General features: G+C 44.0%; 1 protein-coding gene across 3 annotated transcripts; it reads right to left on the minus strand.

Moving 5' to 3' along the window:
- Nucleotides 1-473: 473 nt before the first annotated feature.
- edrf1 (erythroid differentiation regulatory factor 1) lies at nt 474-25,784 on the minus strand. Of its 3 annotated transcripts, XM_023969988.2 has the most exons (26): nt 24,674-25,784; nt 24,007-24,203; nt 23,586-23,794; nt 20,853-20,919; nt 20,621-20,746; nt 20,326-20,450; nt 18,811-18,955; nt 18,615-18,710; nt 18,366-18,487; nt 18,115-18,226; nt 16,161-16,308; nt 15,916-16,027; nt 15,651-15,762; nt 15,212-15,493; nt 14,989-15,060; nt 14,454-14,589; nt 14,035-14,226; nt 13,655-13,855; nt 12,989-13,237; nt 12,563-12,789; nt 7,695-7,853; nt 7,373-7,522; nt 7,065-7,218; nt 6,839-6,954; nt 1,792-1,961; nt 474-1,120 (listed from the first exon to the last, which is right to left on the minus strand). In XM_023969988.2, the coding sequence occupies exons 2-26, from the start codon at nt 24,115-24,117 to the stop codon at nt 958-960; spliced, it is 3,756 nt and encodes a 1,251-aa protein (XP_023825756.1). In that variant the 5' UTR covers nt 24,118-24,203; nt 24,674-25,784; the 3' UTR covers nt 474-957. The 3 variants fall into 3 exon arrangements, with proteins under 3 accessions (XP_023825756.1, XP_023825755.1, XP_023825757.1); XM_023969987.2 differs by having other exon boundaries at nt 24,007-25,784; XM_023969989.2 differs by having other exon boundaries at nt 12,989-13,207; nt 24,007-25,783.
- Between the last annotated feature and the right edge of the window lie 603 nt (nt 25,785-26,387).

Consider the following 26,387-nt stretch of genomic DNA (forward strand, 5'->3'; position numbering starts at 1 on the left):
CGTACTTAAGAACAGCCCTTAGCCATGGTATATTGGCCATATACACCACACCCCCTCGGGCCTTATTGCTTAAATATAAAACACAGCTTAAACAAGGGTGCATTCTTCGTACTATTCTCGACACTGCTTTTTAATCATCTGTCCCTTTTTGTTAAATTCCTCTAGTCAGTCACAGTCCCAGACAGATTAGATGTACAGAGCATCACAGGGACACAATTTGAGTTTGTTGAGCCATTTGCTGTAGTGTGTAGAGAGAATGGGTGTGGATGACCCAATTCAGTGACAGGGCATTACATTATTGTAGCTACATGAGGCATTACAGCACCATGTGACCTCTTTAGTTCTGCAGACACACTTACAGGCTCAAGCCAAGATCCACAGACAGAAATAGGTTGAACTGCTTGGCACCAAGGTTGGTGTTGTGTAGTTGTGTTCATACACTGTCAAGACCAACATGCATCAAGACAAGGTGATGAGAAATATCATTCAAACCTTTATTTCAAGTCAGGGCAAACATGCAGGCACACACACATTCAAACATATAGCAACGAGTACAAATTATCCTCTGAATGGATAGTTCGCAGTCAACATTACCTGCAGGCTATTGCACATTATCAGTTTGAAATGTTCTTACATTGTACAATTTTTCCAGGTTTATAAGACCAAATCCCGTTGAGATACCGGTACTCCAAAGTTTGAGTCATGCGCATGCATCTCGCATTTAGAGAGAACAAAGAAAATATACATTTTAAAAAGGTAATTTTCCAATCCTCTTTACAAAACTAGGCCAATTGAAAAGGTGAAGCACTGCAATTGTAAAATAAACTATCTACCAGAGACTAAACTGTGGATTGCGCAGTCTGGAAGTAAGGCACAGCTGGTGATGCTTTCACATTGTAGGTGTGTAGAGGGTGTAGAGCAGTGAACACCTTGGTATGGGTGTTATTTTGGTTGTCGTCATGACGATGCCCCAAGGTCACCACTTCCTGTGTTTGGGGTCAGTTGTTGCAGGAGGTCGAGGAAGAGCTCAATGCGGCTGAGGAGTGGAGCAGTCTTTTCAGCACGCAGTATCTTGGAGTAAACATTCTTGTAGGTCTTCAGGAGCTCCTCGTCCTTATTGCTATTGTAAAAGAAGAAACATTCTGAATAGGTCTTGATTTGAATCAAAGCTATGCTTACATGTATTAACATTCCTTATTGATGGTGTAGGGATACTGAGATTATGATACCCTGACCCCTATCGCCACTGTGCACTGTCTTAGAGACAAAGCTTTCTGCTAAAGAAGCATAACAATGATTGACACTTGTTAAAGAGAGGGCTAGAGGAACAGCTCTGTGTGGAGAGCTGACACTGGGAGAGCTGTGGCAGGGTAGGACCAACACACTGGGATTCAAATGCTAAGGGTTCTTTAGATACTCAAGTTATCTGCTGGCCGTAGTACAGTGTATTGAGTGAACCAGTAGTGCTATTAGAAATCCTACATAACGACCAGTCTTACACAATGACCTTTTATGCATCTCTTATCTTCCCACTAACTTCACTTGCCCTGCCCATTTCACTCCTTCTCCAAAACAGTTACCAATCCATCCAAGAAGAAATGGATAGAAAATAGCAGATGCTCTGGGCTGTCCTATAAAGACCAAGGTACTACTGACTGACTGACCAGTCTTAAGATGAAAAGATTTCGGAAGTTTCAGTATTATGCTTCTACTAGATCTCATGTTTAGTCCTGGTTTAGCCCTCTGCAGGACAAGGTTAACCAGGCTGGGTACAACCAGTCCTTTCCTCACCTTGGTTTGCGCTTCATGGCCGTCATCAGTTTGACCAGCTGCAGCAGCAGGAAGGAGAAACTGGGCTCAAAGACGCCAATCAACTTCATCACTTCTATGGTGTTCAGCCCTGAGGAGGTGGTGCCATCTGCACCACTGTCAAGGGGTCTTGTCAACTCTGGGCAGTCTGTCTACAAAATAAAAAAAAATTACATTCATGTGGAAATTTACACATAGAAATGTGAGTTATAGATCTATCATTCTACTTGAATGCAAGTCTAAGAAGCAACAAATATGTTCTATGTGCACTATTTCTATGCTTCCTGTTCTTACGTTGTGTTTTTGCGTCTTTTACTTTCGGTTTCATAAAAACAGCTTCAAAACAGCAGAAACAACAATATTTTTGGTTATGGAGCGGTTTACATGGTACAATGACTCTACACCGGTGGTTCCCAAACTTTTTAATAGTCCCGTACCCCTTCAAACATTCAACCTCCAGCTGCATGCCCCCTCTAGCACCAGGGTCAGCACACTCTCAAATGTTGTTTTTTGCCATCATCGTAAGCCTGCCACACACACACAGTACATTTATTAAACATAAAAAGTGGGTTTGTCACTTCCCACGAGCCGGGTTGTGACAAAGAGCGCTTATAGGAACAGAGCACAAATAATAATCAATCATTTTGCTCTTTATTTGACCATCTTACATATAAAACCTTATTTGTTCATCGAAAATTGTGAATAACTCACCACAGGTTAATGAGAAGGGTGTGCTTGAAAGGATGCATATAACTCTGCAATGTTGGGTTGTATTGGAGTCCCAGTCTTAAATCATTTTCCACACGCAGTCTGTGCCAGTATTTCGTTTTCATGCAAGTCAGGGCCGAGAATCCACTCTCACATAGGTACGTGGTTGCAAAGGGCATCAGTGTCTTAACAGCGCAATTTCCCAAGGCAGGATACTCTGAGCACAGCCCAATCCAGAAATCTGGCAGTGGCTTCTGATTAAATTAAATTCACAGAACGACAATGAGGCTCTCTTGTTCAGATATCAGTAAGTGGACTGGAGGCAGGGCATGAAAGGGATAACGAATCCAGTTGTTTGTGTTGTTCATTTGGGGAAAGTACATGTGTAATTGTCTGGGTTGGCGCCCCCCCTTGGTTTGTGCTGTGGTGGAGATCTTTGTGGGCTATACTCGGCCTTGTCTCAGGATTGTAAGTTGGTGGTTGAAGATATCCCTCTAGTGGTGTGGGGCTGTGCTTTGGCAGAGTGGGTGGGGTTATATCCTTCCTGTTTGGCCCTGTCCGGGGGTATCATCGGATGGGGCCACAGTGTCTCCTGACCCCTCCTGTCTCAGCCTCCAGTATTTATGCTGCAGTAGTTTGTGTCGGGGGCTAGGGTCAGTTGGTTATACCTGGAGTACTTCTCCTATCTTATCCAGTGTCCTGTGATATTAAGTATGCTCTCTCTAATTCTCTCGTCTCTCTTCTTTCTCTCTCTCGGAGAACCTGAGCCCTAGGACCATACGTCACGGCAAACCGGGCAGATGACTCCTTGCTGTCCCCAGTCCACCTGGCCTTGCTGCTGTTCCAGTTTCAACTGTTCTGCCTGCTGTTATGGAACCCCTACCTGATCAACTCTTAATATCGGCTGAAAAGCCAACTGACTTTTATTCCTGATTATATTTGACCATGCTTGTCATTTATGAACATTTTGAAAATCTTGGCTCTCTCTAATCTCTCCTTCTCTCTTTCTTCTCTCTCTCGGAGACCAGAGCCCTAGGACCATACGTCAGGACTACCGGGCATGATGACTCCTTGCTGTCCCCAGTCCGCCTGGCCCTGCTGCTATTCCAGTTCAACTGTTCTGCCTGCGGTTATGGAACCCCTACCTGTCCCAGACCTGCTGTTTTCAATTCTAATGATCGGCTATGAAAAGCCAACTGACATTTATTCCTGATTATTATTTGACCATGCTTGTCATTTATGAACATTCTGAAAATCTTGGCTCTCTCTAATTCTCTCCTTCTCTCTCTCTTTCTCTCTCTCGGAGGACCTGAGCCCTGGGACCGTGCGTCGGGGCTGCCGGGCGTGATGGCTCCTTGCTGTCCCCAGTCCACCTGGCCTTGCTGCTATTCCAGTTTCAGCTGTTCTGCCTGCGGTTATGGAACCGCCACCTGTCCCGGACCTGCTATTTTCAACTCTTGATGATCGGCTATGAAAAGCCAACTGAAAATTATTCATGATTATTATTTGACCATGCTTGTCACTTATGAACATTTTGAACATCTTGGCCATGTTCTGTTATAATCTCCACCCGGCACAGCCAGAAGAGGACTGGCCACCTCTCCATAGCCTGGTTCCTCTCTAGGTTTCTTCCTAGGTTTTGGCCTTTCTAGGGAGTTTTTCCTAGCCACCGTGCTTCTACACCTGCATTGCTTGCTGTTTGGGGTTTTAGGCTGGGTGTCTGTACAGCACTTCGAGATATTAGCTGATGTACGAAGGACTATATAAAATAAACTTGATGATTAATTGCACACCCAACTCACTCAGGTGCTTCGCTATAAATCACATTTTACATTGTCCGTAAGCTTGAGTTCATTTGCACACAAAGAAAATCGTACAATGATGGAAATACCTGTGTGTTTCCTTGTTAATGCAGACAGAGAAGAGCACCAACTTCTTAATCATAGCCTCAATTTTGTCCGGCACATTGAATATAGTCGCTGTAATCCTAGATTCAGATCATTCAGGCGAGAAAAAACATCACCCAGATAGGCCAGTCGTGTGAGAAACTCTTCATCATGCAAGCAGTCAGACAAGTGAAAATTATGGTCAGTAAAGAAAACTTTAAGCTCCTCTCTCAATTTTTTTTAAACGTGTCAATACTTTGCCCCTTGATAACCAGCGCTCTTCTGTATGTTGTAAAAGCGTTACATGGTCGCTGCCCAAATCATTGCATAGTGCAGAAAATACACGAGAGTTCAGGGGTCTTGCTTTAACAAAGTTAACCATTTTCACTGTCATGTTCAAAACGTCTTTCAAGTTGTCAGGCATTCTCTTGGCAGCAAGAGCCTCTCTGTGGATGCTGCAGTGTACCCAAGTGGCGTCGGGAGCAACTACTTGCACGCGCGTTACCACTCCACTATGTCTCCCTGTCATGGCTTTTGCGGCATCAGTACAGATATCAACATGAGCAGCAGCTACAGTTGAAGTCAGAAGTTTACATACACCTTAGCCAAATACATTTAAACTCAGTTTCACAATTCCTGACATTTAATCCTCATAAAAATTCCCTGTCTTAGGTCAGTTAGGATCCCCACTTTATTTTAAGAATGTGAAATGTCAGAATAATAGTAGAGAAAATGATTTATTTCAGCCTTTATTTCTTTCATCACATTCCCAGTGGATCAGAAGTTAACATACACTCAATTAGTATTTGGCAGCATTGCCTTTAAATTGTTTAACTTGGGTCAAACGTTTCAGGTAGCCTTCCACAAGCTTCTCACAATAACTTGGGTGAATTTTGGCCCATTCCTCCTGACAGAGCTGGTGTTACTGAGTCAGGTTTGTAGGTCTCCTTGCTCGCACACGCTTTTTCAGTTCTGGCCACAAATGCTCTATAGGATTGAGGTCAGGGCTTTGTGATGGCCACTCCAATACCTTGACTTTGTTGTCCTTAAGCCATTTTGCCACAACTTTGGAAGTATGCCTGGGGGTCATTGTCCATTTGGAAGACCCATTTGCGACCAAGCTTTAACTTCCTGACTGATGTCTTGAGATGTTGCATCAATATAGCCACAATTTTCATTCCTCATGATGCCATCTATTTTGTGAAGTGCACCAGTCTCTCCTGCAGCAAAGCACCCGCACAACATGATGCTGCCACCCCCGTGCTTCACGGTTGGGATGGTGTTCTTCAGCTTGCAAGCCTCCCCCTTTTTCCTCCATGTGCAGTTGCAAACCATAGTCTGGCTTTTTTATGGCGATTTTAGAGCAGTGGCTTCTTCCTTGCTGAGCAGCCTTTCAGGTTATGTCGATATAGGACTCGTTTTTACTGTGGATATATACTTTTGTACCTGTTTCCTCCAGCATCTTCACAAGGTCCTTTGCTGTTGTTCTGGGATTGATTTGCACTTTTCACACCAAAGTACGTTCATCTCTAGGAGACAGGACCTGTTTCCTTCCTGAGCGGTATGACGGCTGCGTGGTCCCATGGTGTTTATACTTGTGTACTATTGTTTGTACAGATGAACGCGGTACCTTCAGGCGTTTGGAAATTGCTCCCAAGGATGAACCAGACTTGTGGAGKTCTMCAATTTYTTTTCTGAGGTCTTGGCTGGTTTCTTTTGATTTTCCCATGATGTCAAGCAAAGAGGCACTGAGTTTGAAGGTAGTCCTTGAAATAGATCCACAGGTACACCTCCAATTGACTCAAATGATGTCAATTAGCCTATCAGAAGCTTCTAAGGCCATGCCATTTTTTTCTGGAATTTTCCAAGCTGTTTAAAGGCACAGTCAACTTAGTGTATGTAAACTTCTGACCCACTGGAATTGTGATACAGTGAATTATAAGTGAAATAATCTGTCTGTAAACAATTACTTGTGTCATGCACAAAGTAGATGTCCTAAACGACTTGCCAAAACTTTAGTTCGTTAACAAGAAATTTGTGTAGTGGTTGATAAACGAGTTTTAATGACTCCAACCAAAGTGTATGTAAACTTCTGACTTTAACTGAAAAAAAATTGGGGATTTTTTTTAAACAAAATCTATATTTTTTTCTCTTAATCTTTTTTTTGTAAATCACATTTTTATTTGGCCTACCCCCGAAGGCATTGTGCATATCCCAGTTGGGATTACCTGCTCTACTTGCTTATTTTGTCACAGACTGAAATTAGGCAAACTATTCGTTTTAGCAACCAGGAAATGGCGGAGCGATTTCTGCATAGTACAACAAGTGGGAGGAGGTGTGGAAGTAGTTGGTGGTTAAATGTAAGCGATGATTGTCAAACAGAAGGGGAGTGCCTCTGCTACAGCAGTAGGTTATATTTCTGTTTGTGTCTGTACCTCTGTGTGGTCCTCTAGCAGCTCTTTGTGGATAAGCAGGAAGGCATGGCGTGTGTCTGTCAATATATCCAGGGCTCCTGTCAGGGTCTTCAGCTTGGCCCCACTGCTGCTCTGACCTGTAAACACACATTGTTACTCAATGACACCACCTTTTAGGAGACTATGACAGTTCTGACCTGGCTGGGAGTGTGCCTGGCCCTGGCCTGGGTGAGTGAGCCTGACTGACCTGCCATGGTGAACTCGACGAAGGCCACCCTCTCCAGCAGGGTGCGGAGCAGCTCGCAGGGCGCGTCCTTCAGGCTGAGGAACAGGAGGACAGCCTTGCTGTAGTGCAGCTCTGCCAGGCTCCTGTGCTGCTTCCTCAGGTGCTCATCCCCCACCTGGCACAGAGGAGGAAACATCCAGAATATACTACACAGACTGAACACCTTAATGCTTTTCTACAGATGCAACAACATTTAAATGGTTTAAAAACAGGACGACTGGTAGATATCTTGCTCTAGATACAGTGTTTGTCCTAGGTCAGGTCCTTACCTGGTTGCGGAAGCAGCTGTGGTACATGGAGGCCAGGCGGTGGTGGATGGTGGCAGCTCTGTACTGGTAGAGGGGCTGGCGGGCCGACTCGGTTTGCAGGTCACAGTACTTCAGAGACTTCAGCATGGCCTCTGTCACCTCCCGCTCAATCTGGCAACCCACAGCAATGAAAACTTAGTTATGGATTACTGTGCTCCTACAATTTTCACACCGGCGCTAACCATTTCACCTAAGGCAGCATATAGAGTCCGTATGGTTAGTTAACTTGCTAGACATTTCCCATTCTGTTCATTCACCTACTATGAATCTATCCAAGTGTTACCTGTTCCTGAGCCTTCCTGGACAGAGGGGCGTAGTCCTGCAGCAGAGTGGCCAGGGTGAAGTAGGTAGTGGACAGCTCCCAGTTGACTGAGTCCCACACTGCAGGGTGGTTCCCTCTGGTGGCCAGGGAACGCATAGCCCTGAGGTAGTAGTCTATAGCCTGGAGGGGGAGAGAGCGAGTATAAAGGTCCCTGCTCCATTTTTCATTAGCACCAACTCTTACTGAAAGCGTAGTGTTAAGTTGAATTGCCCTACTTAAAAACCTCTGGCGTGGAAAATTGTAAGATTATGTTATAATGTTTGTATTACATTATAATAGTTGTTACATTCGACAGAATAGAGTATTGTGTGTGTGTTCCACTGAGGATGGACCTCTATGAGATAGCACTGACAGAGGAGATTTACGATGTCTTTGGGTAATAAAGCCTAAAGAGCATTCCAGATAACATGAGCTAATGGTTCTGTTCTATGCCGTATCAGGGAGAGACGGTTCCCTTTTGGAGTGAGGGGGCCAGATACTGGTCTTTACAATGAGAACTGTTGACACAGCAGTAACTGTCTGCTATGTTTTATAGATATCTTTCATACAAATCTTAACCTTTGAACTGTTCCTTAGATCTGTGATTCGTCATGTAAGTTGTGAGGGGTGTATCTTGGCTATAAAATATCTTTGTACTTTTCTGTTGGTACTTTTCAATGGTTCATTAGAGATAGCGCATCATTGAAAGTCAAAAAGGCTATTGCAAAGCTCTTATTAAAAAATGTGTAGTTTAAGTATAACTCTGACTGGTGTGGGAAGTTTGTAACTCTCCTCATTTGGTAAAGCAGAAAAATGCCACCACACCTCACAGAGCATTTATGCAGCAGTTGCCAACTGTTAATTCGAAATGACACAACGACAAGGTTCCAGTTTAACAAAGTTTACTCTACTATATGAACACACTACAAGGTAGCCATTACACTCAAGGCCAGGTTCAACAACGAACTAACTTCCTGCGCATGCGCACTCTTGACTGAGTGATAGCCCCGTAATAACAGAAATATAGGGATACTTAAAACATGAACTTAACAATCTCCCCCTTTTCTTTAAAGACAAAAAAAAACATCAACAACATAATTAAATGTCCAAGTATTATTCAAGATCCCCATTACAAATGGGTTGTGTGACAGTTTTTATTTGTATTACTCAAGCTGCCACTTTCCATTACTGAGAGCCTGTAGGAGCGAGAGCCTGTAGGAGCACAAGACCGGATGCTCCCTTTTTAGTCAGACATCAGCAAGCTGTTCCTTGTTGGTCGACCACAGAATTCGCTGATTCTCTGTGCTTGAATAAGTTCCTTGATGCTGCTAATCTCAAAGTATTTTCTCTGTGACAGACTTGGTTGACTCACAGCATACAACTAATGAGTAGTTTCAGTGACACAAAACTACAGGTAGGAATTCCATTTTGTCCCACCAGTGATAACCTAGCGAGATCATCACTGAAGACAACCAGTTTTCAAGAGTTCATCTTTTCCAACATGCTGGAAACATTAAAGTCACTTGTGTGATTTCAGTTTACGAACAACTTTGTTTGCCTCATGAATGGTTTGTACAGTGGCGTTTTTGTTGTTAGATGCCAAGTTGCAACCATTCAACCAGGTCTACTCTGTCTCGCAGCCCATAAAATTTGTCTTATCTTTGACCTCAATTGACCAGCTTCAATTCCACAAGAGGGAAGTCCTTTGTACGGCTCTTGGAAGAATCCATGTGGATGGGTTGAAGATTCTTGATATAGCTCTCCTGTGCATTCAGATATTTTTTCCATCAACTGTAATAAACTCTATGCCAACATAACAAAAATGATCATGCTCCTCACGCAACCTAGAAAACAGCTTTTGAGGGTGTGGAATCACAATTGAAGCAAAGGTCTGTGAGCCACCCCAGATAAAGTCATCAACATGACAGGCAAGTACTCCAGTCACATGCAGTCTGATCGAAGCCAATAGAAGACTGCAGGATCCACTTTGACATTTTTTCCACCTGTATTCAGCATTGTTGCTTGACTTTGTTTGTATTCCATTAGAGTGATCCATCTGCCAGTCCATACACACACTTTTTTAGTTTCCACAGTGTTCCTTCTACTTTAGCTTCGGGCGGAGGTCGGATGTGAATGTCCCTTGACAGCTCTGTTCCTGCAAAAATCCAGATTTGATGTCTATGAATTAAGTTTCCATTTTGCTGGCAGATACCTACGATCAGCAAATCTGAGGACTCTGATGTCGGTGGTCTTTGGAGTTCATTTAGCAGCCAGGCCCCTCAAAACCTCTAAGCCGTCTTGGGCACTATTCCAGTTAAGATTCTTAAGAGGTTACACACCCACCTTGTTGATACGCCACTTGTGGCAATGTCTGACTTCCTCAAACACTCCATTTTGTTCCTCCAATTACTAGCTCATCTGCTAGCTTAGCTGGATCAAATGGACACGTCCTTTGTTCAAGTACATCATCATTGAATGTCATTCTGTTTTTCTCGATTTTCCATTGATTTCAATTTGATATTATCTACAAGTGACAGGTCAGCTGACCCTGTGTACCAGATAAGTGTAGCTGTTCAGAGTACTGCAAGTTGTACCAGTTCTTGTGTTTTACTTTTCCTGCTCGTCCAATGACGGTTGCTGTATGTGGAATACCACTTTCTCTGTCCATGTATTTAACAGTTTGTCCTGTTTTCAGATTGAACACCATGTTCTCTTAACAATATGGCTGTTGTTGAATGTTTTCCTCATTTGAACGCTCAATAGATTACCTTGTGCATGTTATAAGTCTCTCTCATCCTGTGTCAGTTTCAGTGTCCATATCATTGGATGTGACATCTGGTAGGTTTGTGTCTGTTACTGTGTCCTTTTTGTCATTTTCATTAGGAGACTGATTCTCAGCTACAGCCCCTCTATCTTGTTGATCATTTACTTTCCGCAATCTTGAGTGATGCACCCTGACAATCATGCCTTCGTGCCTCACAAATATCACCACACCATCTTGACCAATGACTACTCCCGGTCCTTTCCACTCTTGACAGTCAACTCGTTTGTAGTACACTTTGTTTCCAGTTTCGTACTTCTCATCATCATTATTCCCTGAACTGCTGAGTAACTTCTGAAGTCTGTCAACTGTATCATGTSCAAACTGTTTGTAAAGCTTTWRCAATAYTTTGTGTTTTTCTTTAGTGCTCATGTTCTCTGTGACTGTCAGAATCTCCATGTGCTCTGTGTCTGTCAGAATCTCATTTTTGCATGGACTCTGTGAGATGTCTTTGTCTAAAATGTTTACACAATAGTGGCCTGAGGTAGTAAGTTCAAGAGTCACTGGTTGTTTAAACATCACTGCCTTGTCATTTTTTATGTCTAGTACAGCCTCTGCCTTCTTGAGGGAAGCTTTGCTTAATAGTAAGGGGATATCTGTAGGGACCACCTCTGTTTCAATGTGACACTTAGTCTGACCAATTTTTGCTGGTATCTTAACTCTCTKGGTAGAATGGACAATTCTCCCATCTCCAAATTTGAAAGCTCTTTTGCTTGGTGTGTCAATCATATTTTGTACTTCTTTCATATTTAGTTCACTGACATAGCTATCAAGCCATTTTGCACCACACACTGTCCGTGTACATGCAGTATCAATCACAGCAGATCCTAAGGATTCAACTATAAAAATCTCAGTATCAGATTCATTTGAAAACAGTGTAATGTTACACTGCTCTATCTCTGTGTTTACATTTTCCTCTGTTAGTTTAACTTGTTCATTTTTATGAGGACAGTCTTTAACCCAATGGTAAGTGCTTTGACAAATTGCACATTTTGATCTCCTTCCATATGTGTCCAGTGGATTTGTGCCGGGTAATGGCGCCCTCTTCTGGTTGTCTTGAGAACGTGACTTGTTGGCGCCTTTTCTGTGCTGCTCGGTGTAATATGCTGCGTCACTCACTTGCATTCCATCTGTTATTGGCGCGACAGACGTCTTCTCACCAAATATTCTTTTTAGTGCCGACTTCATAGATGCAAAAGTCAGCACAGTACAAGCAGTCAAAGCCAACTGTTTCTCCCTACCATCTAGACAGGCAGTATCTAGCAACTTGAAAGCTAACACTGCATCTGGGAGAACCATGTCGTACTTGCGCATTCTGTTGTACCTCTGTTCGAAATCAATGATGTAGTCCGCCATTGCAACCGAAATATCTCTCTTAACACTGTCAAAGTTTGAATATGCCTCGTAGGCACGGTCTTTCTCTTCTTTAAGAAATACAGAATCCAGTGCTGTGATCAAAGTTCCCATACCGTCATCCTTGTTCAAATCCTCAACGGATATTTCCAGTGCTGTATCTCTCGCTCTTCCCTCGAGCGATAATACCACCGCAAGTGCTTGCTTTTTCGCGTCCAGATTAGTAACGCGTGTCCAGATTCCCAGTTCATTTTTCCAACTTTCGTACGACCTCTTCTCGTCGAAGCGAGGTGGCACGTTGTAGTTAGAAGCCATCCTCTGCTACCAATGTTAATTCGAAATGACACAACGACAAGGTTCCAGTTTAACAAAGTTTACTCTACTATATGAACACACTACAAGGTAGCCATTACACTCAAGGCCAGGTTCAACAATGAACTAACTTCCTGCGCATGCGCACTCTTGACTGAGTGATAGCCCCGTAATAACAGAAATATAGGGATACTTAAAACATGAACTTAACACCAACATGACAGGAAAGTGACTGGCACAAAGATAAGCGGATCGTTTAGCCTTCATGCCTTTCTATTTATTGTGGAAAGCAATACGGGGTTGGTGTAGTCATAGAAATCATGTCTATTACATAATGATATTTCTATTAGTGTGGTAGCGGTACCTTATTGTAATAGAGAGACTCCTCTGGGGAGAACTCTCCTCTGCTCAGGTCTGCAGATGTAGCACAGTGGGCCTGGGCACAGATCCTCATCAGCCTGCCTGTGTTGCACAGCAGCAGGGAGGTGTTGGTGCTGTCCTCAATGGCCTCAAAGTCCTTCATGCCCTTCTCAAAGCACGAGAAACTCTTCTTCCATATCTCCTGTTCAGCTATAGATACAGACTTCTTCACTGAAAAGGAAGGGGGTGGGGGTTTAGAGTGAGGAAGAGGTTCATATTTGTTTATTTTAGGTCTGTTTCCTGAAGAAAGTTATCGTGTTTCAGAAATATTTCTTATATTGCTTACAGCAGTCATAAATTAAATCAATAGTCAACAAATCAATCATTTACACAAAATCATCCTCCATAACTGATAGGCCAGACTCCCTACCTTCCTTCTCGGTCTGCATGGCAGCAGCCTGGTTCATGTAGAAGACTCCGATCTCGTTGCGAATGTTGCCCAGCCTCTTCAGTACCTGGGCTAGCTGTTCAGGGCCATGCTCCTTCACCACCCCAGAGGTCAGCAGCTCGTAGGCCGCCTCGTAACACTTACTGCTCACAAACAGCTGGTACTCTGGGTCCGTGGCCAGGTCACTGGCCATGTTAAAGGCTGGGGGACAGTCACACAGGCCAGACTGATCTAATTTGTAACAACAATGATGCACTGCATTTATATATAGGATTGTTCAAGCTTTTAAGTATTGTAATTTAGCGTTTGTCATTACAGGTTCTTGCTTCTGAAAAGCATTACAGCAGGGATCATCAACTAGATTCAGCCGCGGGCCTTCAAACCTTGCTTTCATTTGTATACAATCACATATCTCTATAAGAAACAGATTTCTTATATTACAATCATTTGGAGCTGATTTCCTGGTGTTTTTCCAGTCTTATGTCCAACAATGAAAAATACTCAAAGCCACCCGCGGGCTGCCAATTAGAGAACCCTGCAACATTAAATGGCAAATCTACAGAATACCAAAAACTTTTGAGTCAATTGTGAAGGGACGTGGAGGGATGCGTATGTGTTTATTGATGAAAAGTGTGAGTGTCTCCTCACCCTGGCAGCTGCTCTCTCTGTGCAGGCTGTGCAGCACCTCCTGGTCCTCCTTGGTCTGGTAGCTGTACTCCTCCAGGTAGGCAGCACGGTTACTGGCATTCTGGGCAAGCATCAGCTGGATGTCCCCACACAGAGACAGACACTGGCTGTGGAACAGCAGCACCCGCGAGTGCAGGGTAATGCTCACTGAACAGTAGGCATCTGCAGAGGGAGGGAGAGAGCGAGAGAAAGATAGATGAAGGAAGGGCGATAGCAAGGAAGATTCAACTCTATTTCAACAGGTCCCTCATTATCCATCAGTCCAATCTCAGACAGCCAATCTGATCACGGTTAACTACATGTCCCAGAATGCCTAACTGAACCAGAGAGGAGACACTGACCGTGGCACTGCAGGGCCAGTTTGATGTAGCGCAGGGCCCGGCCGTACTTGAGCAGGTTAGTGGCAGCGTCTGACAGTACGTAGTAGGCCTTTGACGCCTTGAAGAAGAGCTGCAGCTTCATACGGTGCTGCCAGGACCCTGGGATCATCCCTGACCGGGTCGGATGCTTCCGGTCCTCCTGGAAGGGACCAGCTGTACCCAAGAGATATAGGGGCAGAGAGAGGGGATAAGAGATAGATAGGGAAAGAGATATAGGGGCAGAGAGATAGATAGGGTAAACGATATAGGGGCAGAGAAATTGAGGTATTTATTAGGGGCTCTTCACATATAATGAGGAACCTGCTCATTATGGTACAACATCCTTCATTATCAATATTGTAGTATATCTATGCTTCTTGATGGGGTCAGTGATGGCCAACCTCTGTCCAGGAGGAGTGCGATCCCTTTCTCCACGGCCTTACTCCCATCGTCGTACCTCAGGGGGATGGGGGTGTTTGGGTCAGCAGCTGGGAGGTCACTCTCCTTCTTAATGCTGCCGTCCACTGCTTTTAGGCCCTGCCAATCACATCCAAACAATATATAAAACATATACAGACGCACACATTCATCAACGACGTCACACCTGCCCAGACCCACATGTTCCCACTGCATCCATCTCCAGTGCTTGGAAGACTATGCCACATGGCCTCAAATTGCGCTATTCTGTTTCTCTCCGTCGCCCATACCTTTTCAATATTTAACTAATAATGCCTTTGATTCTTCCACAGTCTTAACGATGGAGGATCATTTGATTTCAAGAGTCTTTTTTTGTTGATGATTGACGAGAAAAATATGGTCCAACCCATTGGCTATCTCACCGCACCCTCATATGCCATGTCTTGAAATAAGCAGATAGACGTATTAAAAGTACATTTACATTCCCATAACTATCACTACACTGCAGTAGAGGCTCACCTTTAAGACATAGCTGAGGACGTGCCGACATCTTTCCTCCTTGTCTTGAGAGACGGGAAATGCGTAGATTGGCTGCAGCGGGGGGAAACATTACTTCATTGTCTCGATAGATGTTCTAAGACTCACTCTGTGTAGTGGCAAGTTTCTAGTTAGGTCAAGATATGTCAACATTTCCATAATGTCACCCAAACAGCATAGCTAGCGATAAACGTGTGACACTCACCCTGATCTGGTGAGTGGACTTGTACTTCTCTGGAACAGACAGCTCCCCCACTGATTTGATAATAGCTACAGCTTTGCTATCATCCTGTGAGTCCAACGTGGTACTAAAGGAGCCGTTCTCATCACTGTCCTCTGGTAGGTCTTCTGGATCCTCTTCATCATCCTCATCACTGTAGCTGTCCTCTGAGCCCCCAGCCCGCAGCGACTCCCCCCCAGCTCCCTCCTCTGGAGGCTCGTCCAACTGGAACAGCTCTGCCAGCATGTAGTGGGCCGATGCTATGATCTGAGCCAATCAGAAAAGGGAGAGGACGGTTAGAGAGAGGGAACAGGCTAGCCAAATTTCTCATCTTTCAATATCAATGATTTGCACAAACATTTTAGAAACAATCAAAGGCCTTTGGTCTTGTGGAGTAAGTAAGAGTACGAGTCCAGTCCATTACCTGTGGGTGCCTGTCCTGGTCCAGGAGCTTCACACAGTTGAGGAGCAACGTTCTGATTGTTCCATAGTGCTTCCTGTTCTGGCTCTTCTTCAGCATCATGTTGCTAGCCACTCTGCAAGAACAACAACGCACATTCTACAAAACAGAATGTATAGTCTACTGCCACCTGTTGAATTTACTGTATTTGCAATTACTGCACTGACTGATAACCCTATGTTTTGTGTACTGGTTTCAGGGATGTGTAGATAATGTTCCAGGTGCCTACTTGTAAAGGAGCACAGCCACTGGCAGAGTGAATGGGTTCTGGCATTTCTCCTCTGCTGCTTCCTCACAGAGAGTGGTGAGGTCATACAGCTTTACAATGTCACTTCCACTAGCTGAGGAAGCACAGAAACAGGACAGTAAGATTAAGTAGGGCTACTGCCACATAACTGTTTAACTACCAGGTAATTATCACGTTCATTTTGTAAGTCCTACAGGAGTTAGCGAGTGTGTTGTGTTATCTCCCACCTTTGAAGAGCCAGTAGGTATGGCCCTCTTTGGTGCAGTTAGACTTGAGGAAGGACAGAATGTTCTGAGCGATGTCTTTCACAACCCTGGTTGAGAAGGTGGAGTTCTCCAGATCAGGGATGTCTTCCGTTTTGATCATCTCATATTTCTGACCAAAGAACAAATCAGCGCTAATTTTATAACAGTGTTTACATTTTAATCATTTAGCAGACTCTTATCCAGAATGACTAACAGGACCAATACAGGTTAAGTTCCTTGCTCAAGGACACAGACAGATTTTTCACCAAGTCGGCTCGCGGATTCGAACCAGCGGCCTTTCGGTTACTGGCTACCTGCCCAGTGTTAAATTGTGAATATGTACAGTACCAGTCAAAAGCTAGGACACCTACTATTTCCAGGGTTTCTCTTCATTTTTACTATTTTCTACATTGTAGAATAATAGTGAAGACATCAAAACTATGAAAAAACACATACGGAATCATGTAGTAACCAGAAAAGTGTTACATCAAAAAATATTTTAGAGAGATTCTTCAAAGTAACCACCTTTGCCTTGATGACAGCTTTGCACACTCTTGGCATTCTCTCAAACAGCTTCATGAGGTTGTCACTTGAAATGCATTTCAATTAACAAGTGTGCCTTGATAAAGTTAATTTGTGGAATTTATTTCCTTCTTAATGCGTTTGAGACAATCAGTTGTGTTGTGACATGGTAGGGTTTGTATACAGAAGATAGCCCTATTTGGTAAAAGATCAAGTCCATATTATGGCAAGAACAGCTCAAATAAGCAAAGAGAAACAACAGTCCATCATTACTTTAAGACATGAAGGTCGGTCAATCCGGAAAATATCAAGAACTTTAAAAAAAAATTCAAGTGCAGTTGCAAAAACCATCAAATGCTATGATGAAACTGGCTCTCATGAGGACCGCCACAGGAAAGGAAGATCCTGAGTTACCTGCTGCAGAGGATAAGTTAATTAGAGTTATCTGCACCTCAGATCGCAGCCCAAATAAATGCGTCAGAGTTCAAGTAACAGACACATCTCAACATCAACTGTTCAGAGGAGACTGTGTGAATCAGGCCTTCATGGTCAAATGTCTGCAAAGAAACCACTACAAAAGGACACTAATAATAAGAAGAGACTTGCTGGGCCAAGAAACACAAGCAGAAATCTGTCCTTTGGTCTGATGAGTCCAAATTTGATATTTTTGTTTCCAACCGCCATGTCTTAGTGAGATACAGAGTAGGTGAATGGATGATCTCTGCATGTGTGGTTCCCACCGTGAAGTATGGAGGAGGTGGTGTGATGGTGCTTTGCTGGTGACACGGTCTGTGATTTATTTAGAATTCAAGGCACACTTAACCAGCATGGCTACCACAGCATTCTGCAGCGATACGCCATCCCATCTGGTTTGCACTTAGTGGGACTATCATTTGTTTTTCAACAGGACAATGACCCAAAACACACCTCCAGGCTGTGTAAGGGCTATTTTACCAAGAAGGAGAGTGATGAGTGCTGCATCAGATGACCTTCTCCACAATCACCTGACCTCAACCCAAATGAGATGGTTTGGGATGAGTTGGACCGCAGAGTGAAGGAAAAGCAGCCAACAAGTGCTCAGCATATGTGGGAATTCATTCAAGACTGTTGGAAAAGCATTCCAGGTGAAGCTGGTTGAGAGAATGCCAAGAGTGTGCAAAGCTGTCATCAAGGCAAAGGGTGGCTACTTTGAAGAATCTCAAATATATTTCGATTTGTTTAACACTTTTTTGGGTACTACATGATTCCATGTGTGTTATTTCATAGTGTTGATGTTTTTGATTTATTCTACAATGTATAAAAAAGTAAAAATAAATAAAAACCCTGTAATCAGTAGGTATCTCCAAATGTTTGACTGATACTGTATATAGGGTTAAAATGACAAATTTGGGCATTAAAGACAGGGCTTATTTACCTGTACGATGCCATTGACATGAAAGCACATGACGAGCTCTGGAACATTGCACATCAGATTGTCCAGCCAGTAGTCAATACCCGTGAGAATGTTGATTGGCTTGTTGTTATCCCTGAAAAAGAAGGAACCTTCTAGGTATTTTGCAGGAGAACATTGCTGTGGAACAGTAGTAAACCAATTAAAATGTTTTATATTGACTGGCATGAATGATGCTTCTGGGGCCATTGTTCCCCGCTTTACGTAATTCTGACCTGAGCCGCAGGCTGACAGCTGGGTAGCGCCCTCCTCCAAAGATAGGCATGTTGGACCCCACCAGCATGTGGATGTCCTCAAATGTCCACAAGATGTTCCTCACAAAGTCATTCCTCAAACCCTGTAAAATAAGTTGAGGAAAAGGTTGAAGGGATTCTTTAATTCAATAGATTAAACTAATGCCAACTAAACAAAAGACACATCTTTAATCATCCTGTTGATTAATAATTTTCTTAGCAGTAGCCTACCTGACTGTTCTCCCCCTCGTTGAACAGTGTGGTAAGGTTCTGCTCTTTGGAAGCCACTTGTCCCAATGCATACTTGCTGTCCATGGGAACCCCTTCCTGTAAAGAATGGACATACAGTCACCAAGGAAGACACAAGCTCAACAACACAGACTTAAGGTACTGCGATTCCTGCTCATTTCCATAAAGGGAGACCTACCTCTTTGTGTGCTGCAGACTCCTCGGAGTCTGAAGCGGTGCTAGTGAAGGTAGCGGGCCAGGAGGGACCAAACTCCTCCGCCCGACACCCCTCATCAGGGTTGTCTGAGTCAGGGACAGGCTCTGCGGCTCCATCACCATTAATACTGGAGAATACATGGAGGAGTTAACCATTAGGATTTACTCTGGCTAAAATAAGATTCTTGTTTCTATTGCAAGTATTTTTTCACATTAACAAGTAGGCTAGTAGTCCAACTACGGCTGTGGCGGTCATGAAATGTTGTCAGCCGGTAACTGTCATGCAAAGGACTGTTGTTCTCACGGTTATCGACTTAATTAACATAAACATGTTTAGCATCTCCGGGCTTCCACACATAAAAGCTGCTGATGTGCACCTTTGGAACATCTAGGCCTGCATTTTAATAAGTCGAATGGAGCGGCTACTGTGTTGAGCATAAAAGTTAATACACTTAATTTAAAGTTAATTATTAACTTTTGTTGTGATAGGCCTAGAAACCTCAGAATGTCTTAGAAATCAAAACATTTGGGTTGCATGATATGACTATATTGATGATTTGTGTGGCAAGCAAGTTAGGAGATATCTAGTCAATGGAATATGGAATTAAAATGACAGAATTAAAAGTGAAATCAGAAGGAAAGGCTACAATGACCAAAAGCCAACAGGCAAGCTGCTATTTATAATCTGAATGGAGTTGTTATTTGAAGGCTAACTGTAGGATGGTGAGAAGCACAGTAGCGTTATGGCTAGCCTCAATTAGCCTAGTTACCTAGTTTCTATCAGTTTGATGCAGTCAAAACCGGTATGGGATGATAAATAACTAGCAGTATACTAGCATGAGTTAACAGTGGTTGCGGTCTCTCTCTCTCTCCCCCTCCGCCTGCTCCAGTGCTCCGAGCCTCCAGCGTCTTATTAACACATTCACCGCACATCCCCTCGACCACTCCATAGCAGCTACAGCTGCTCGCTCTGTGCCTCTCTCTCCCTCCCTCCAGTTAATTGCTCCGGTTAATAAAGTAGCAAAACAATTGGATTTTCTGCTGCTTTCCTCACTTGGATTGGACCGGGTGTGGACCCGACCGGCTCCATACGGGGATGGGTCTGGTTGTCCTTATGTCCATTCGGGATTGGGTTTTAAAAATGTATTTATCCATATTGGGTCCAGGGCTTTCCCATATCCATTTCGGGAACAGGAGCTCTAACTCCCATCACCATTCCTCATCACATAGATTATTTAGATTCAATCATAAAGTGTTTAGAGAGTGATTAGAGAGGGACTATAGAGTGCTGAGTACCAGGCCATTAGTGAGGACCGTTAGAAAATTGGATAGGCTACCCATCAGCGCCATTAATTTGCGCAGTTTTGGATGAGATTACCGTGACCAACGGTCAGAGGGAATTGGACTGCGGTCATGACTCGTGACTGCCGGTGTGGTGGTAATGCGGTCACTGTGGCCCTAAGTCCAACAGCCCTAAGTCCAACCTCAAATAACTCACCTGTAGTAGAGGAACTTGGACAGGATTGCTTTTTGGTACCAGTGTTCCTTGCTCTTCTTTTTTCTCTGCCACTTTTGATCTATTAGTCTCTGGTAAAACTCCTTCAGCCATGTCCAATCTCCTGTCTGTGACAGAGCATACATATAGATCTTACTACTATACTGGCTACAATCAAAGAAAAATACAATCAAATGTATTTCTACAACCATTGCCAATCATTCAGACATTTTCAGGCTTTCTCACTTCCACAGTGACATTAAAACAGGCTTATTCTCCACTGGCTGTCTAATTGTACCTGAGAGGACCTCATGAAGAGCTCCTGAATGTCCAGTTCATCAAGGAGGAGAGTCCTTCCCACGCGGTGGACGGCCATACTGACATGGGACTTACTGTAGGGGATCTTTAACAGCTTCTTGATGTTCTGAGTAGAGAAGAGAATGAGACAGTTAGGTTCAACAAACCCCTTTGATTACCAAACATGTCAAATACATAACACAGTAGCAAAACAAATTCTAAGATAGACCTACCTCAGAGTCTGACACCACATCAACATCATCCCCAATAGAATCAATGAAGTCATAGGCCATCCCAAAACTGTAGACAGAAGAACATACAAGTACATGAGCACCTTGCAACAATTCAGTGATGATGCATACCACCAGATACCACAAAACTCCCTAAATTCTATCAGCATATCGATTGTGCTACCAGGGCTGGGAAAACCCTAGATCATTGTTATACTAATTTCCGCGACGCATATAAGGCCCTCCCCCGCCCCCCTTTCGGAAAAGCTGACCACGACTCCATTTTGTTGATTCCAGCCTACAAACAGAAACTAAAACAACAAGCTCCCGCGCTCAGGTCTGTTCAACGCTGGTCCGACCAATCTGAATCCACGCTTCAAGACTGCTTCGATCACGCGACGTGAATATGCTTCCGCAATGCCGTCCAACAACACATATTGACGAATATGCTGATTCGGTGCAGAGTTCATTAGGAAGTGCATTGACGATGTCGTACCCACAGCAACAGATGTAAACATTCCCAAACCAGAAACCGTGGATTGACGCAGCATCGCGTGAAACTGAAACACGAACCACTGCTTTAACCAGGGCAAGTGACCGGAAGCATGACGAATACAACATGTTAGCTATTCTCTCCGAAGGCAATCAACAGGCTAAGTCCCAGTCAGAGACACAAATCGAGTCGCAATTCAAAAGCTCAGACACAAGAGATATGTGGCAGGGCTACAGTCAATCACGGATTACAAAAAGAACCAGCCCGTCTCGGACGCAGGATGTCTTGCTCCCAACAGCTAAACAACTTTTTGCCCCTTTGAGGACAAACAGTGCCACTGACACGCCCCTACAAAACCTGCGGCTCTCCTCACCTGCAGCCGAGGTGAGTAAAACATTTAAACTGTTAACCTCGCCAAGGCTGCAGCCCAGACGCATTCCAGCCGCGTCCTCAGAGCATGCGCAACCATGGCTGTGTTTACGGACATATTCAATCAATCCTATCCCAGTCTGCTGTTCCCACATGCTTCAAGAGGCCACCATTGTCCTGTCCAAGAAACTAAGGTAACTGAGCTAAACGACTACCGCCCGTAGCACTCACTTCCGTCATCATGAAGTGCTTTGAGAACTAGTCAACCATATCACCTCCACCCTACGACACCCTAGACCACTCCAATTGCTTACCGACCCAATAGTCACAGACGACGCAATCGCAACCACATGCACACTGCCTAACCACTGGACAAAGGAATACCCATGTGAGATGCTGTTCATCGATTACAAGCTCAGCATTAACACCATAGTACCTCCAAACTCGTCATCAAGCTCGAGACCTGGCTCGACCCCGCCCTGTGCAACTGGTCCTGGACTTCCTGACGGGGCCGCCCCAGGTGGTGAGGGTAGTAACAACATCTCCACCCCGCTGATCTCAACACTGGCCCACCAAGGTGCGTTCTGAGCCCTCTCCTGTACTCCTTTCACCACGACTGCGTGGCCATGCCCGCCTCCAAACTCAATATCAAGTTTGCGGATGACACTACAGTGTAGCTTGATTACTCAACAATGACGAGACGCCTACAGGAGGAGGTGAGCCCTCGGATGTGGTGTCAGGAAAATAATCTCACACTCAACTCAACAAAACAAAGGAGATGATTGGACTTCAGGAAACAGCAGAGGGAGCACCCCCCTATCCACATCGACGGGTCAGTAGTGAGAGAGGTGGAAAGTTTTAAGTTCTCTGGTGTACACATCACGGACAAATTGAATTGGTCCACCCACACAGACAGCGTTGTGAAGAAGGCGCAGCAGCGCCTCTTCAACCTCAGGAGGCTGAAGAAATTCGGCTTGTCACCAAAAGCACTCACAACTTCTACAGAGCACAATCGAGAGCATCCTGTCGGGCTGTATCACCGCCTGGTACGCAACTGCTCCGCCCACACCGTAAGCGCTCTCCAGAGGGTAGTGAGGTCTGACGAACGCACCACCGGGGAAACTACCTGCCTCCAGGACACCTACACCCCGATGTCACAAGGAAGGCAATAAGTTCATCAAGGACAACAACCACCCAACCACTGCCTGTTCACCCCGCTATCATCCAGAAGGCGAGGTCAGTACAGGTGCATCAAGCAGGGACCGAGACTGAAAAACAGCTTCTATCTCAAGGCCATCAGACTGTTAAACAGCACCACTAACATTTACGCCCGCTGCCAACATACTGACTCAACTCCAGCCACTTTAAAAATGGAATTGATGGAAATTATGTAAAATAGTACCACTAGCCACTTTAAACAATCCCACTTAATATAATCTTTACATACCCTACATTACCCATCTCATATGTATATACTGTACTCTATATCATCTACTGCATCTTGCCATCTTATGTAATACATGTACCACTAGCCACTTTAAACTATGCCACTTTATGTTTACATACCCTACCACTAGCATCTCATATGTATATATACCGTACTCTATACATCACTGCTCTTGCCATGCCGTTCTGTACCACCACTCATTCATATACTTTTGTCACATATTCTTTTATCCTTTACATTGTGTGTGTGATAAGGTAGTAGTTGTGAATTGTTAGGAGCAATTACTTGTGTTATTACTGCATTGTCGGAACTAGAAGCACAAGCATTTCGCTACACTCGCATTAACATCTGCTAACCATGTGTATGTGACTAATAAAATTTGATTTGATTTGATCTTGTTTTGAGGACTGAATAACCAGCACTTCACCTGGAGAAAGGCTTGCTCTTGCTGCTGGACCCTAGTACAGTGGACCCTGCAGGCCCAAGTTGGGGACTCTCCCGGAGCCAGTTGGCAGGAGGAAGCTTCAGGTCTGTCTTCTCCTGCAGTAGTGCATAGGTGGTGGGTGGAGGGGCAGCAGAGTACTTCACCACCGCACGGCTCTTTATTTCGTTGTTGCCAAGGCACATCTCCAACTCCTTTGATACACGTAAACAATGGTAGCATTGATGGTAAACTCAGGCAACTTGATTCAATATAACAAGTAGATAGCTAGATTATTGTGAAGTTGGATGCAACTAACTTAATACATGTACATATCCCATGTATGTGCAGCTAGCTAGCTACAGATATAACATGCATAGACATAACTGCAGTTCAAAGCTAGCTAGCTAGCTACTGTACAGCTTACCTGTCTGCCAGTAGTACTGGCAATATCACCCCCACTGTCATCTAACGTTACTTCTTCACTTCCACGGTCTGGAGGGACGCCATCCTCTCGGTTCCCTGGTGCTGAACTCATTTTCTGTCTGGAATTCAAGCTAGCTACTTGTCACAAAAACGAATGCTGCCCAAGGGGTAGCCGTCCTTAGCTAACTAACTAGCTTCCTGAAAATGTCAACAACAAAAACACAGTGACAACCTAAATGAATTGCAAGTGCTGGCTAGCTAGCCACTGTAGTTGCTAATCTACCACCAGCTGATTAGATACCTAGCTAGCTACCTAACGTTATAGCTTTACACATCAAGCGACATATTGGTTCATCTGAGCGAAACGATAAAATTCTCAAGATGAATAACACTAATTCCGTTCTGCAGTCATCCAGACTGTATCAACACCACCTGCTGCGTTATTTTGTTTGCTGCTGTTGACAAAACACACGTTTGCGTAAAGACACAGATTATCCATTATATTGACCAGATATTCTAGCCGCCGCTCTAACAATAAAAAGAAATGAGGGGTGGGACAAGATGGCGGAGTAAATGGTCGCATTAAACTGAGTTCCTAAACTTTAAATTGAATTCAAACCCTAATTTGAGTTTGACGACGAACACAGAGTTAAAGTTGCGTTTCTTACTGTATTTTTTCTTCTTTCAATTAGTTTGGTGGTTCATCGAACATCTCTTTTACACTTTGTTATACTTAAGTTCAGCCAATAGAAGCTAGCAAAAAATCAGCGTTAGCTAGCTAGTAACCTTAGCTGAGATAGAAGCTAACAGTGTATAGGGAGCTGTCGTAACCGAAGTGAGTACTGTCAACTATATGGACGATTTTGACACCCCCAGAAGTAACGGTACCGAGGTTGCAGAAATTCTTGGGTACAGGTGTCCAAATAACCAATTCGAAACCCCCCCAACCTGAAGAGACTACGAGAAAGTGACGCCGGGCAGACTCAACCATCCACCCCAGCAAATGAAGCCATCTTCAAGGCAATCCAAGGTTTAAACATTAACGTTACATTTGACGAACAAGCTATTCGGCTGAATGGCTTTGATGAGAGGATTTATAAAAAATACCCTATCGATTGCAAACGTTTCCAAAACTACAGAGTTTAATGCAGCAGGCATCAAGGATATCACTAATGATGTGAAACTGTTGAAAAATAAAGTTGATGCCCTGGCAAAAGAAAACGAGGAGCTGCGCACAGCCAGTGCTGAACCAGACGGATACAACCACGGATGGGGAGCTGAGACTGAACGGGCTACTTGAAACTGATGATGAAAATATCAAATAGATTGTGATTGACATTATTGGGAAGTTTGTTCCATACCCCCCTGCTACCCTGAACATCGCGGTAGATGTTGTACACTGTCTCGGGGGAAAGATAAAGGAGAACAACAGACAGGTCATCATATGGAGTCTCTCCCTACTCAAGTGCAGTTACGGTATATTAACTACAGAGTCCGAGCATTTATCCCAAGACCAATGCAGTGTGATCATTGTAAAGCTTTTGGTCATGTATCAAGTGTTTGCAGAAGGGAGAAGCCGAGATGTCCAAGTTGTGGAAAATATCATTATGTGTTATAAAACTGAGGCATATGTGACATGTTGCAATTACGGTGGGAACCATGTAGCCACGTCTTTCGAATGCCCCACAAGGGTGAAAGAGAATGAGTTGGCCAAAGTCAGGGTTGCACAGAGCATTTCATATGCAGCAGCTGTGAAAAGGGTTGAGGGTTTGAATGGTGCACCAGAAGAGTCCATGGTGAGTTGGCCAAAGTCAGGGTTGCACAGAGCATTTCATATGCAGCAGCTGTGAAAAGGGTTGAGGGTTTGAATGGTGCACCAGAAGAGTCCATGGTGGTGGATAGGCCTACACTGCAGGCTGTAGGGGTTGCCTTTCACCAGCAGGATCCTGACATTTGAAAGGTTAAGACTTTGTGGCCCTTTATAGCTATGGTAATTAATGGCACTGTCAAGGTGGAGAGAAGACTCTGGGGCCTTTCAGAAACAGGTGTGTGTGTATATATATATATATATATATACACTGCTCAAAAAAATAAAGGGAACACTAAAATAACACATCCTAGATCTGAATGAATGAAATATTCTTATTAAATACTTTTTTCTTTACATAGTTGAATGTGCTGACAACAAAATCACACAAAAATTATCAATGGAAATCAAATTTATCAACCCATGGAGGTCTGGATTTGGAGTCACACTCAAAATTAAAGTGGAAAACCACACTACAGGCTGATCCAACTTTGATGTAATGTCCTTAAAACAAGTCAAAATGAGGCTCAGTAGTGTGTGTGGCCTCCACGTGCCTGTATGACCTCCCTACAACG

This window comes from Salvelinus sp. IW2-2015, linkage group LG25, assembly GCF_002910315.2.
Source record: "Salvelinus sp. IW2-2015 linkage group LG25, ASM291031v2, whole genome shotgun sequence".
Taxonomy (NCBI): domain Eukaryota; kingdom Metazoa; phylum Chordata; class Actinopteri; order Salmoniformes; family Salmonidae; genus Salvelinus; species Salvelinus sp. IW2-2015.